Genomic DNA, 14832 nt, shown 5'->3' with positions numbered 1-14832 from the left:
CTTTTTAACACTCTTAATGGTTTTCTGTTCAATGTCTACGAACAAATAGTACCGCAAGAACTTATCATACAAAACTAACTCTAAACTATTCTGCCATGTTTCGTATTAAAGTTCTCATCGTTTCGCAAAGGAAGCTTTATCGCTACCACCTGTTGTTTTCAACTTTATTTTACTGATTTTAAACCATTTATTCAACAAATTTTAAAAGCTCAGTGGCAGGAGGCTTGGAATACCTATTCCAATAACAAATTGCACTCCGTTTAACCTGTTATCGGTGAATGGTCTCCAGGCTACAGAAACAGCCACTGAGACGAAGTTGTCTTTGCCCGTCTTCGTATGGGCCATACATAACTTGCACATTCATATATGTTGAAATTCGAAGATACTCCTTGGTCCATATGATGTGATGAGCCATTCACCGTTAAACATTTTATTGGACTGAGGTGACCTTTATTTTTATTGTAACAGTACATGTTTAAAATCCCTTTTTGAAACTGTTGAGATTTGTAAAATTCTACCTGAAAGTTGTTGGTCTGTATAATAGACTATGACGTGTCATTTTAATCTTTTGTGTTAATATACCCATTTAAGATTTTTAACATTTGTCTTTTACCTTTTGGTTTGTTTAATGTTATTCCCGTTTAGATCACTGTGTGTTTTACCGGTTGATTGCCCTAATGACCATTTTATGTGTTGACGGACCATTTCATGTGTAAAAGATAAAGATTGAAAGGATTATAATAATAACCTGCTAGGTCATAAGTAACATAGAAAGAAGTTTTAAGAAATTTTACACCATTACTTTGGTATACTGTACTTATTTCTGCATATATTTTAAACATGGTTGTTTAGTCCTAAGTCTTTCGTCCAATATTTATAACACATTATGATTAAATTTCAGCGACCAGTGTAATACCTGCGTGATAACAATGGCGGACTTGAGCTACTTGTCCTGTCCGAATCCTGCCCAACTTCGATACCAATCTATTATTGACGTGTTAAAAATGAAGACAAACGAGGCTCCTGAAAACGAAATATGTGTTGAACGATCCGTGGATGGCGGAAGAAGGTCTCTGAGTAATGCTGAATTGCTGAATAGGTCCACAGACATCGCTAAGTACCTTATATCTAAAGGAATCAAACCAGGAGATAGCGTGGCCATCATTGGGCCAAACTCGATAGAGTGGATCATTGGCGAGTTTGCAGTCCTCATGGCAGGGGCTGTATCTGTTCAGATTCACAAAACATCAGAGTTGTTCGCTGAGACATTAAAACTACTGAAGTCTACAAACAGAAACGCTGTTTTGATTGACCCTGAATCGGACGAGGAATATATATCTGATATGGAAACCTACTGCAGCAGCGAACAATCCATGAAGGATAAAATGGTAGTCTTGTTACTGAGGAAATCGTCAACGTCTTCTTTGGCTTCACTGGATGATATTACCTTGACCGGCGACGAAGAAATTTCCCTTCCAAGGATACAACCAGAGAGTATCGCTTTAGTATTTACCACTTCTGGTTCCACTGGCTTTCCTAAAATGGTCGAATACACACATTTCTCATTCGTCAATGCTTCCTATTTATCCTTTATCGGAACAGCGGGGAACCGAACATACGGTATATGCTACAATGATCGACCATTTTCTTGGTTTGGAGGTTCGCCTCTGTTCAGTATCCTCAATGGCAACACACGAGTGTTTATGAACACTTCAGTAGGAATGGAGACAGAGAACATATTGACGATTTGGGACATCATCATGGCAGAGCAGTGTACGAATGCTATGCTACTTCCTTATGCAATATTCGATATTCTTGCAAATCTCGACACTATCACCAAAACAGGCTACAAGCTGTACGCCATCGCTACCGGTGGACAACGTATTGACAGGCATGTCACTGAAGTCTGTGGTAAATGTACAGAGAAGTTGTTTATGGGTTACGGGTCAACCGAGGCCGCCGCTGTATCCTATATCGAGTTGAAGACGGAAATGGAAGAAGGGCATATTGGATCGCTTTTTCCGGGCAACGAGGTCAAGATCGTCAGTGACAAGAAAGAAACCATCGATAGAGGGCTTCTGGGCGAAATCCTTGTGAGGTCTGCATCGATGTTGAAATCCTACCGTAATGCCCGAGACCTTAACATAGGGTCTTTTGTCGACCATGGCTGGTTTCGAACTGGCGATATCGGAACTATCACAACAGAAGGCAAGTTGATTTTGAAAGGCAAATCCAAAGACGTCATAAAGCGGGGAGGTTTGAAGGTTTTGGCAAGCGTGGTAGAAGCAGTGATGTCCAGATTTCCGGAAATTAGAGAGGTTGTGGTGATTCCGGTTCCGGATACAAGACTCCTTGAAGAAGTATGCGCTTGTTACGTACTGATGGATAATGTAAATACAACAGAAATTGACCTGGATAAGAAATGCCGAGTGATTCTTGGTGACAACGTATTAGGTAACACACCTTCCTATTTTCTCAGGTTTGATTCTTTCCCTAGCCTTGGTAATGGAAAGATCGACAAAGTTCTTCTCGGACGGCGAGCCGTGAAAAGACTTAATCTCGCATGATGTTCCTTGTCCGACTCTCATAAATAGGCATGATGCACGTGAACACAAACAAGACAACCAACTATAAGGCCAGTGTTGTGTATGGTGTTTACCTGACCGACATAATTTCAGCTGAGGAGGGTTTGTTTATTCAGCAATATATTAGCTCTAAATCTGTACAATCATATCTTTTTAACCGATCTAAATTAATAATTAATAAATTAATTGTTTGCTGGTACATTCGCAAACTTTGACTGATTCACACTGTATCAACAAATTATATTTCTTTTGTCTTTAAAGAAATTCTTCCATCAGTTCACGACCAGGATAGCAAGATATAGGAAGTACAGCAGCATTGCCATGCGTAATTCATGCAAGAATACAGGGTTCAGAGATGGTGGTTGACGATGACCATATAGGTCGATATTATCTCATCACAAAATCATATTTCAATCTTTTGATGCTCGTTATCTTATCTGGTGATTCCGTTGTTGTATACATTGTTCACTCTTAGAAACCTGCCAACACTTACTTGAACTGACCCAAGATTTGTATTGGGGCGTTGTCGATGAAGCAGGAATTTTGCACCTTTTGAAGAGCTTGCATTTAAATCTTTCTTTGTTCATGGTTTGCCCTAGTTCTATCAAATTCATAATTGAATTATGATTTTGTCTGCCTTATTACTTCACAACGCAATATCAGTGCGTGAAGTCATTTCATAATCAAATAATTCATTTTTAGTTATTTGTACGGTAAATACTACATGGAATTCAATGTCGAGCGAAATTTCTTTTACATTAGCGTAAAAGAAATAATACATGCCCATATATTCTGATTGGTTCTTCAAATAAACGCACGCAACCTGAAGAACTACTTTTTTACGTGAATGGAATTCTTGGACTACAACTTTATTACGATGTACCAGTCACACAGACAGCACACATATAAGCAAACTTAACATACGAGGAATGTTTAAAATATATTAAATATCTAGAAATATTAAATAAAATTTAATATGATATCTATTGTCATTGCATTTTATTTTAACGATTTGAAATGTGTACTACAGTGTGGCACGAGCTAAAGGCGTCGTCTGCTATTTGCAAACCTCTAAACAAAACTGGCTTCCAAATTTGATCTCGGGAGACGTTTTTGATTTTGATGCCGAGGCCAGTTTGCATGACAGAACAATGGACAGCTTGGATGTGTTTAACCTAATTGAAATGGCGGTAACTGGTTCTTTTTTGACAACCGACGAGGTAAAACGAGAAATAGAAATTGCCATAACAGATCCCTCAGAACATGTTGAGATCTCCAGTGTGACGCTCCCGAAGTAGGATAATCAAACCAAACGATTAAAAAAATTACAGAAGACGAAATGGCAAACATAGAACACTCTAGACAGTCCAAAGCTACGAAAAATAACACCAAATGGGGTGTGAAATTATTTCAAGGTAGGTTTATGTATTATGTCAAAATCTAAATGTGGTTCGTAAACAAAGCGTTGACGTTGCGTAATATCCCGGCTTGGATTCGAACCTAGATCTCACAACGTGATTTGTTCGATCTGATTTAACTATATGGATGTAAATTTATGCAAATAATCAACATTTTTACAGAATGAAGTATGGAGTCGAAAATTTGAAACAATTACCAAAGCTGAACTTAACGAAAACCTATGCCGTTTTTATACAGATGCTACCTTCAAAAATGCATATGGGAGAAAACATGGTAGGAGATTACCACAAAAACAGTCTCAGAAATGTCAGGGCAGCATTGAATCGCCACTTAAAAGATCTGAAATGTTTTTTTTTTCACATTGTGCGTGATCGCGAATTCAAACTTTCCAATCAGATGCTGGATGGAAAATTGAAACACAATGTAAAAAAGTGGAGTGTTTTGGCCTTCCGTAAATAAGCAAGTAATCTCACGAGAAGATTTGGAAAAAAATCAACACTTACTTTGCGCCGTGAACTCCAGTCCTCCGTTAAAGAATATGGTTTAGTTTTGCTATCCATTTTGATTCCAGGGGCTTATAATTTCACCTACAACTCATTACAAAATCATTCTCTTTCAATCAAAATGAAAGTGGTCGTGAATTTGTGTCGATTGAACATGAGTTAAAACAGAAAATCTACAGGGTGGCCTTGGAAATAAAGAAATATTCGGGGATAAAAGAATGTACGAGACGGGCGATGACAATTGCTCCGTCAAACTCCTGAAAGAATTTCTTTCCATTTTAACCACTGCAAAAAGAGGCGATTGAATATCCATCTCGCGAAATTTGGTTTACCAGCAAAGCCATATCAATGCACGAAATTCATGAAAGAGATTTCGAAAAATGCCAAAAGTGCACACATTTATATGGCACATTGTTTACACGCTACGGCAATACAGGCCATGAATGACATGGTACACGAATTTAGGCATAAAACACCTTTTACAGGCCACAGAAATGAAAGCTCCATTCGAAGCCAAGGCAACGTAGATTTCTCCGCTCGGTTATTATCACATTCATTTTTCCAGAAGTGTATATTTTCCTTTGAAAAGTAAATAACATAATTCTTGTAAACATTCAGCCATTTTGGTTCTTGTTTGGCGCGTCATGTGATGTCACATTTGAAAATGGTCGCGGAAGAACTTGTGAAAAAGCATTACATGATTAGATGTCAAAACAATAATACCTGCAGTTTTGTATTAATCATAATAAAATTAATTTTAAGCATTGAAAGCATGATACCCGCATTCATGATAAGTTTGCAATTCGTTTTTTCTTTCATAGTTGCATGAAAAAATAAACATGCTTTCAATGCTTAAATAACCTTATGCAGGATGAATTCACATTAAATATATACACTGAATATCAAGACAACGATGTGACAAAAAGTTTACTTAATCGGTTTCACATATTAAGTGAGCCATAATACATGTGTAACGGTTCGTTTTGTTTTTTGTTTTTTTTTTTTCGGGGGGGGGGGGGGGGTTCGTGTCTGTACAAACCAAGAACTCGTGTTCGAATTGGCATCTTAATTATCTTTGTATTAAATGATATACACCTGCACAACACTGGAAGAATACTGTCTACACAACTTATTCTCTTTGTTTACTTAACACAACATCATATACAATTTAAAGCTGTAAAATCAAAGCCTCAAAACTAAAATAAGAGAAACAACATTTATTCAACATGAAGAAATACCAGCCATTTGTATAGGTTCTTAAATCCCTCCGCTGTTGTCAATACGTTTTTCACATTTAAAGGTCTAGGTATATGAAAGACTACATAATGTTCATAAACTCTTCAAAGATCACCAATTATGCAAAGAATGAGGGGTAACAAAATTATAACACACATTCTTAAGGTCTGCCTACAATGCGTTCATTCGATCTCAATATCAAACGGCCACAACTAGCGGCAAAGGCATAGCGCTGGATATACAAATAACAAACATAAATGTCACTATGATTGTAACTATCACACATGGAAAATACCTTGATCGCTGAAGGTTTAAAAGACATATTTGTAACGTATGATGAACTTCGAGTAGTTAGCCTTCTTCAAAAAATATGCTTTCCCCGTGGTTCTTAGTTCATCACTTTTAAGATGGAATCATTCCGAGGCAACTTTTTAGTTCACTAGTTAATTAACAATACTCATCCCTACCTCTCACTTTGTGACACCATTTTTTACGGAACATTTTCTTCTGGTAATGTCAATAGTACGCTCCAAACTGGTCACTTTGATGAAGGTAACCGTATAGTTATCAAAACGTCACACTATAATCTTCTACTATTTGTGTTACATGAGCTTCTTTTCTGTGTGCTCTACCATCTCTTCACAAGGAAGCAATTTTAATTGCAACGATTTGTTTGGGTCTACATGGCTGTTCAGACGACCTTTAAAACTATTTTGAAAGAACAACCTTTGATGCCTTACCGGTTTACATCTTTTAAAAATGAGTAAGGCCATGCGTCACATCTTTTCCTTCATTGCATCGAAATTTCTGCGAGTCAAAGTGTGTTTCCCATCCTTGTGCCGCATCAAATGTCGGCACAAATCTCTTTCATGAAGTCATCAAGCATTGCAGGATTTTCTAATCTTCACAACATCTTTTGTCAACATCATTTCTTACACAATATGCTGTTTGCTTGTTATCATTATTCTTTGATGCCAGGTAAGTTTTTGACACTACTCCCTTTAACAGTCTCGATATCTTGTCTTTCAGCACATATTCCTAATGGTAACAGCAGTTGACATGATAGTGCTGTCAAACCGTATTATACTGCCGAAGTCTCAAGCAGGACAACCTATCAAGTCACATTATACTGCCATTGGGCGAAACAGTTGCTACACTACTATAATACCGATCAGACGTCAGATAACAAAATATGAACATCCTGAAGAAGGTATAAAATACAAACTACAGTCGAAAAGGAGAAACAAGACTACTATTTGATTGGTTCTTTCTACAAGACATACTCAGAAACAAATTATATAGTTCCTATTCCTAGTTGATGAGTTTCCACAACTAAAGTGTTATAGACCAAACACCAGGAATTACACTTCTAAGCAATACCTTCAGCTCCGGCTAGTACAATTAAACCCACAAACAAATCCAAAATACAGAACATATAACAACCATCATGAAAAGCGTAATCCAAAACAGAGCTTTATCAATGAAGGTCATTACATCTTTTGCACTTGGAACGGTTTCCATTTCCTGATGTTGAGTTAAAGTGTCCGATTTTTTGTCATACTCATTTGTAAGGACAACACTTATTTCTTTCCCAACGTCTACTTTATTTTGGGGGACTGATCTGCTTGGCTTTTGCCTGGAGGCTAACCATAATACCCATCTAGGGAACTTCTGAGTATCGGTATTGGATACAGTATCACATCGTAACGTGAATATTGTTAAAACGATTAGCAGACAGCTATACAACATCGCAACAAGCAAAAAATACGAAATTCCCGCCATTGGATCTGAAGTCTTCGGCATGTTTTCCCCGATAAGCGTCATATACACTGCCATCGACAGGAAGATGGTAATTGTGTAGGAAATTCTTTCCCCTGAGCAGGCCGGAAGAAGGAATACGAATGGGTTCAGGAAGCACAGGAGCAGGATGGGTGAAGCCATGGATACCAAGAAGTATGCTGAACGTCTTGTCAGGTGAACAGAAAAATCTATTACGGAATGAGATGGACCGTAATATGTGTAGTTTGTCACAGATGTCCAGTCTATGTCCCATTCTCCGTTAGGTTTATAGTAATCCAAGTTAATTTCTTGGTTTTCAATGATAAGTATCATTTCAAATGCTGTGAAAGTCCACGGGGTTACTTGCAGTGTACATAACTGCGAATCTAACGGAAAGTTGGTCATGTCGAAGAGGCAGCTCGCCCTCAAATGTCGACCTGGTGCACACGTTACCGTGCCATTGTAATATACTCGAACATCAAAGGCGTCAAAGGAGATATCAGATAAATCGTCAGCCGATGAAGTTATATAAATTCTGGGTGTCCAAATTTTTGACGAATTGAACACAAATGAAGTGATGCCAGCGAAGTCACTTTGATTCCAAACAAGCTGATCATCTGTCCATGTTATCCTTAGACCACAGTTAAGCGTGAATGTCCCAGTGACTTCATCTAGGTCTAAGATAGATATCATGAGCATATCAACTGATACATGTACTGAATCACTTAAGTTATACACCGGCCGGAAGTCCTTGGTGTAGTTCCTGAACAGCACATTCCTAAGTCTCACCAGATCATCTCTCGTTCCTTGCGAATGTGCGAGTGTTATGAAAATGTACATCTCGAACCAAATAAACGCCGAGGGTTTTGTCATTTTGCTTTGTTGAATAATTTATATCCGCTGTGAGAAGAAACATGTTAATAAAATTAACAGAATTGACAAATATTTACAAAAACACATAGTACGATTACTTTTAGACATTGAGGGGGTATTTACTATATTATCTGCGAGAAAAAAATCATTTCATGCCGGAGGAGAAATTATAAGTTCTCGTTTTGTTGTAAACAGACCTGTTTTTCAATGGTCTTTATTACACAATGACAAATAACGAGATATTAATGACAAAAATAAATTATTATCTTACCTGTTGAATATATTTTATCCTTGCACTGTATCCAAAATTTACACGGTGAAAAATGCCGAAACACTTCCTCAACGATACAGGTTTTATACACCCGGTAACATGGACATTGGCCAATGAATGATGTTATCGGCTGCCGTCATTAACAAAACTGAATTTGAATATTTAAGCATCTGTGTAAACCAACTATCAGCACTAACATCAAAAGGTACATAGAGAGTCATGGAGTTCGATCGATGTTTGCTGACTGATTGAAGGTATTTTCTTCTGTACATCGATAAGGTATTTGTTGTTATAATGTGTTTCAATGTTAGTATGAATTCTGCTTTATTATTGGAATTTTACCGTCAAAAATAATGCCTTTATACCTGTTCTTCAATTTACAGTACTAATTAATGAACTTGACCGCCGGGCCATTTTAACAGTTAAGTTTCGATTTATTTTTGTGTTCTGAATTGTTCCACGCATTTCATTGTTTGTGTAGCCGTAACCACTTAATCAATTACTGGATAGGTTGTCATCGGCCGTTTTTTTCCCTTGTTCTTCCGCTGAATGTTAAAAACAAAAACTGAAAACGCATCAGTTTATAAATATGGTTAACGTATAAACAAATCACTAAACCAGAAGGTTTTATTTTCCCCCCGATATATGTATTTGTAATAAGAAATAGGATACTCGAAACGCAAACTTAACACTTTTTGGGTGTACATTTCCTTCTAATTTTATCACTGACGATTGCTTTACTAAAAACTACGAAAATGCGGCTAATATGATAAACCTTGATGCAGCATAATTCTATCGTGTGGTTTATACGTTAAGACTGGTAATCATCTGCGTGAAAAGTTTACAAGAAGCAAGCATTGATTTTCATGAACATGTATGAATTATAAAAATACTCCTCTGAATTTTGTGTTGTAAGTTGTTCAAATACAGTTCACCGCGTTCTTTATCAATATCGTTAAGTAAAATACGCTACTTTAACGTAATCAAAACGACATCTTTAAGTTTCGCCAGTACTTTTTTATGACCTTAATTATGTCCGATACTCTTGGAAACGTATGTTTCCAGAATTCGGAAATTGAATTCGCATTGTTTTTTGTCTATCACAGTCTCCTCAATCCTGACACAAGTAGCTTAAATATTGTTAAATATTTGAATATTGCCCTAACGTTAATAATTACGTGATTTTTTTTAAATCATGTTTGGATATGTTGATATATTGAAAATAAATGGTTCTTCTTATAGGACATATGTGTGTAAAACGTCAACTTCCTGTTTTCGGCAGGGGTCAAAGTTCAAAAGTGCGATTTAGGGTTCCAAACTAATGGTTGAAAAGGTCTAGACGTTTGATTACACAAACATACTGACAAGGTAATTGACTATTAGATTTGTTCATGTGAATGAATTTGACCTACTTTCAAGGTCACATGGCTAAATTATATTAATATCATTAAATGATGTTTTCTTGCTTTTTAAGAGTTACATGATTTGGTTAACAACCTCCTGTAGAGGTTCGCTTTTGATTGGTTTAAGCAATTATTTCACAAAAAGGTCAACTTCCCGTTTTCCATAGGATTCAAAGTTAAAGACTTCAATGGTTGATATTTATATATACGAAACGTTTTCTCATGTTTGAAAGGACCTAGAGATTTGATATATAATATATATGTAGGTTATATGATTTTCTATTTTTGATTTTTAATATGGATGACCTTGACATAGTTTCAAGGTCCTGGGGGTCAATTAAATTAATATTAGTAAATGACGTTTTCTAACTTTTAAAGAGGAAACAATTACGTGATGATGTCATAAACCTTCTGTGGAAACTTGCATTTGATTGGTATAAACTTCCACCTTCCGGTTTTCCTAAGGGATCAAAGTTCAAAAGTGCAATTTAGGGTACGAAACTACCAGAAATTTATTCTCAAGTTTGGAAAGACCTAGATGTTCGATAATTCACACATTTATTGCTAAGGTAACTGTCTATTAAGGCGGTTGATCTAGACCCACTTTCTAGATCACAGGGGTCAATTATATTAATATGATTAAATGACTTTTTTTTTTACTTTTAAAGAGAAAACAGTTACATGATTTGATTAACAACCTTCTGTAGAAACTTGCTTTTTTGATTGGCTTCAGCAAAACTTCCACAAAAACCCAACTTTCGGTTTTCCTTAGGAGTCAAATTTTAAAATTTCAATGTAGGGTACCAATGTATAAGAAACTTCTTCTCAAGTTTGGAAAGCCTTGGTGACTTGATATCTAATACAGATAAAGTTAATATAACTGCCTATAACTGTGTTTTGATATCTTACTATGATTCATTTGGTATTTACACATACAGAGTGTCAATGTATTACAGGCAGTGCCTTTAATTACAGGCTAAAATAGGTGCAAAGCCCGTCACAATTGTGTCTATGACAGTTTCTAGTTTTAAATCTAACCATTTCAATTATTTCTGCACGTCTTACTGCTGGAATGCACAATTACGTTACCAATTAGTTGGAATATTTGGTACCTGTATCGTCAGAATTCATGTCCGCGTGTAGATAGCAAGTATGGTCATAAGCCATATAGAACGACGATATTTAGTAGCTGTGTTATGTATAAATGTTGTGTATTAATCTAAATTCAGATGTGCTGTGGTTACATGCATTGTATTATATTGATTGTTAACATAAAAACATGTTAATAATTATTTGTCATAATATGAGTAGATAGTGCTAGGCAGATTTTTCTAGAAAGCTCGGTTACTAGAATGACCTTTGTGTTTCCGGAGGTTTCTAAATCTAGAAAGCTCGGTTATTAGAATAATAGAAAGACACATGTAAACAAGTTAGGTACCTGCTAGTCTAGAATCATCTGGAAAAGAACTTTCTAGAAACCTTTAGTGTATATAAACATGATGGAACAGAGCCTGAGGAACGTTTTTGAAGTATTGACGCCTTGAGTGAGCTTACTTTGAGACTTCAGTCTGTGAAGTGTGGACTTTTACAGTGATTTAGTGATATTGCCTATTGGACTTGCACCCAGCGAGGAAACCATTCTTGAATTATTCTTCGGTTACCATGTTTCCTGGACAATATATTGTGAATTCTTCCGGATTTGGAGGACTTCCACGGAAAGATAAGTTGACTTTTGACTAATTAGTAGCTAGCTCTGTACACCATCACAATATTTGTACCTTTACTGCATAGAATTTATTTGTTGTTATTAAATTGTCGAATTTTAAGCTAGCTGTTGGGTTTTATTTGCTGTACGTTAATTCCGTAACGTAACAGCTGATAAACATTACTGACACAGTGACAACGTATTGTTCACGTAACAAAAACGTAAAGAAATACAACACAAGTAAATCCCTCTATATTCGATACAATTTAAGACAAAATATCAGTATATCTGAAAGTGATATTAAGACTTTCCAAGTTTTTCGTGACCTGCATCGATAAGCTCTTCGATAAATTCAGCCTCGTATGAAAACAAAAAACAGTTACCATAGATACACGAATATTCTGTTGGAAGATCTTGTCACCAAATTAAGAATCGGAATACTTGCGAAAAAGCGCCCACAAACAGATTCATTCACTACAATGCTGACACTTATGAAAACTCGCAGCAAAACTTTATACATTATTCGAAATTGCAAGTGATAATAGACACACCTGATGGCCATTTAGTCATCAATATTTCCCATTACATTGCATGCCAAGATTTGATTCCTTCGAACAGGGGCAATTTTTAGGATATATGACATTTTTCTTTTCAATTTTCTTATATATGGAAATTACAAGATTTATAAAGTATTGGGGCTAGTCCACCTCCTTGTCTCGTCTCCATTTCGACCTGAATGTTCCAGTCGTCTCCTATGCCTCATAATTAAGGCCTTTCAGCTTCACTAACAATAATAATTATTGATATTACTATCTTAACGGCCTGTCAACACATTACAGGTCATAAGAACCATCAACCAGTGAAACACACAGCGATCCCAATAGGAAATTCTTAGAAAAATGAAACGGATACACGATGCAATTAACTCTCAGTTTGTATGAAACGGTGATATTCATTTATTTGTTGCTTGTACAATCTTTATAAGTTCTAAAGGTCTTAAGTAGTCCAATATGAGCAATACAGGTGCCGTATAAACTAGACTGGAGGCGTTGAATGTCCCGATTATTGTCATTTGACCACATAGTATAGAGAAGGTGAATATGAAACTAACATTAGTATAGTATCATATGAAGAATGATGCAAAAACAACCAGTGTTCCGTCATTTTAAATGGGGATATCTCATTCAGTTCAGTTCAAAAGTGTAAACGCACGTTATAGTATTAATGTGATAACGTTTATTCCAAACACTAGGACACACACAGTCAACAAGAGAACTGAATCGTTTCTGTATGTCTTCGCACGACAAGTAACAAATACTCTGGGGAAAAACTTTCATTTTGAATTTGTCGTTATTGTATTCTATGATGCTGGTCAGGAAAACGTTTTTTCTACGAATGTTTTGCCGATTTAAACCGATTTAAAATAATGCCGAACATTTAAGGATTTCTACACAAAGCATCTAATTTAACAATACCAAATTTTTTAACGAACACCACATCAGTGACAGTACACTTTCCATTGTATGACCTACTTTCTAGGTGTCGTAAAGCTACAACCAGTAATAAATTACAAACACTAAACATGTAATGACCATCATCAGAAGTGTTAGACAAAAAAGACACTTGTCGATGAATGACATCACTTCCATTTTGCTAGGAATGTTGTCCATATCCTGATCCCTGGGAGCGATTATTCTGTTTGTTGCTGTACCATTCTCCTTCACATTGACATCGCTTATTTCCTTACAAGTATCCACTCTATTTCTAAGATTTGCCGATTTTCGAAATCCACGACGGGAGGCAAGCCACAATAACCAGCCAGGAAATTTACTTATGTCGGTTACAGAATTACATCGTAGCGTAAATATTGTCAACAGGATTAGCACACAGCTATTTAACATAGCCACAAGTAAGAAATACGAAACTCCCGCCATTGGTTCTGAAACCTGCGGCATGTTTTCCCCTATTAGTGTCATATATACTGCTAGTGACAAGAAGACGGTAATTGTATATGAAATCCTTTCACCCGAGGAGGCCGGCAGGACGAACACAAATGGGTTGAGGAAACACAGAAGCAGTATGGGCGTAGTCATGGACACCATGAAATATCCAGAGCGTCTGGTCACATGAATTGAACAGTCTATTACCGAAAAAATGCTTCCGAAATCTGTGTTGTTTGTCACTGATGTCCATTCGAGATTCCACTCTCCGTTAGGTCTGTAATAACCTAGGTTCATGTTTGAACGTGCTATGATAAAAATCATTTCATGAGCTGTATACATCCATGACGTGAGCTGCATGATGCACGTTTGCGAATCTGTCGGGAATTTTGTCATGTCGAAACTGCAACTAGCTCTTACGTGTCGACCAGGCGAAGACGTAACTCCGCCATTTGAATATACTCTTACGTCGAAGGCATCCAAAGACAAATCGGTCAGATCGTCAGAAGATGTTGTGATATAAACTCGTGGCCTCCATACATTTGATGAGTTGAAAACAAAGGAAGTGATGCCGTTGTAGTCACTTGAATTCCAAACCAACTGGTGATCTGTCCAGAACATTGATATTCCACAATTTAATGTGATCGTTCCACTTTTCTCGTCAAGGTCTGAAATAGATATTAGGAACATATCAAGTGATACATATGTGACGTCACTCAGGTTGTAAACTGGTCGGAAATCTTTTGTGTAGTTCTGAAACAGCGTGTTCCTCAGTCTCACCAGGTCATCCATCGTACCTTGCCCATGTGCACACAAGATGATAATGTAAATGCACATTAGTGACAGAAGTATTGCTTGTAACGTTACCATCCTTGTCTGTTAGGACATGCCAGGTTGAGTCTGAAAGAAATCCGAAAAGATAACATTATTAAGAACAGTAAAGAAAATTACCATGGCTAATCTTCAGATAATGTTTAATCGGATATTTATCATCACTGTTTCCACTCAGATTTGCTTGAATTATCAATAAGTGAAATATCACTATGAATCCATGTCACACATTATCAGATTTTGTCTCATGAAAAAAACTGTAGTTACTCTGTACCGACCGCGAAAAT

General features: G+C 36.6%; 3 protein-coding genes across 3 annotated transcripts; 1 reads left to right on the top strand and 2 right to left on the bottom strand.

The window, feature by feature from the left end:
* Positions 1–929: 929 nt before the first annotated feature.
* On the top strand, positions 930–2567 carry LOC132554820 (long-chain-fatty-acid--CoA ligase FadD15-like). The gene has a single exon (XM_060219135.1). The coding sequence runs from the start codon at positions 930–932 to the stop codon at positions 2565–2567; it is 1638 nt and encodes a 545-aa protein (XP_060075118.1).
* A 4577-nt stretch (positions 2568–7144) lies between these two features.
* Positions 7145–8395, bottom strand: LOC132554819 (acetylcholine receptor subunit alpha-like). Its single transcript, XM_060219134.1, has one exon. The coding sequence runs from the start codon at positions 8393–8395 to the stop codon at positions 7145–7147; it is 1251 nt and encodes a 416-aa protein (XP_060075117.1).
* A 4929-nt stretch (positions 8396–13324) lies between these two features.
* LOC132554816 (neuronal acetylcholine receptor subunit alpha-7-like) lies at positions 13325–14506 on the bottom strand. Its single transcript, XM_060219132.1, has one exon. It carries the CDS (start codon positions 14504–14506, stop codon positions 13325–13327), a length of 1182 nt encoding a protein of 393 aa, XP_060075115.1.
* Between the last annotated feature and the right edge of the window lie 326 nt (positions 14507–14832).

The sequence above is a fragment of the Ylistrum balloti genome, unplaced genomic scaffold (genome assembly GCF_031769215.1).
Source record: "Ylistrum balloti isolate Yb309-2 unplaced genomic scaffold, AGI_CSIRO_Ybal_v1 Utg370446, whole genome shotgun sequence".
NCBI lineage: Eukaryota > Metazoa > Mollusca > Bivalvia > Pectinida > Pectinidae > Ylistrum > Ylistrum balloti.
Note: the sequence above shows the minus strand (reverse complement) of the source record. Positions and strands in the feature narration are given on the sequence as shown.

Excerpts from the sequence above, each read along its gene's own strand:
- LOC132554819 (XM_060219134.1), bottom strand. The coding sequence starts at position 8,395 with ATGACAAAACCCTCGGCGTTTATTTGGTTCGAGATGTACATTTTCATA.
- LOC132554816 (XM_060219132.1), bottom strand. The coding sequence starts at position 14,506 with ATGGATGACCTGGTGAGACTGAGGAACACGCTGTTTCAGAACTACACA.
- LOC132554820 (XM_060219135.1), top strand. The coding sequence starts at position 930 with ATGGCGGACTTGAGCTACTTGTCCTGTCCGAATCCTGCCCAACTTCGA.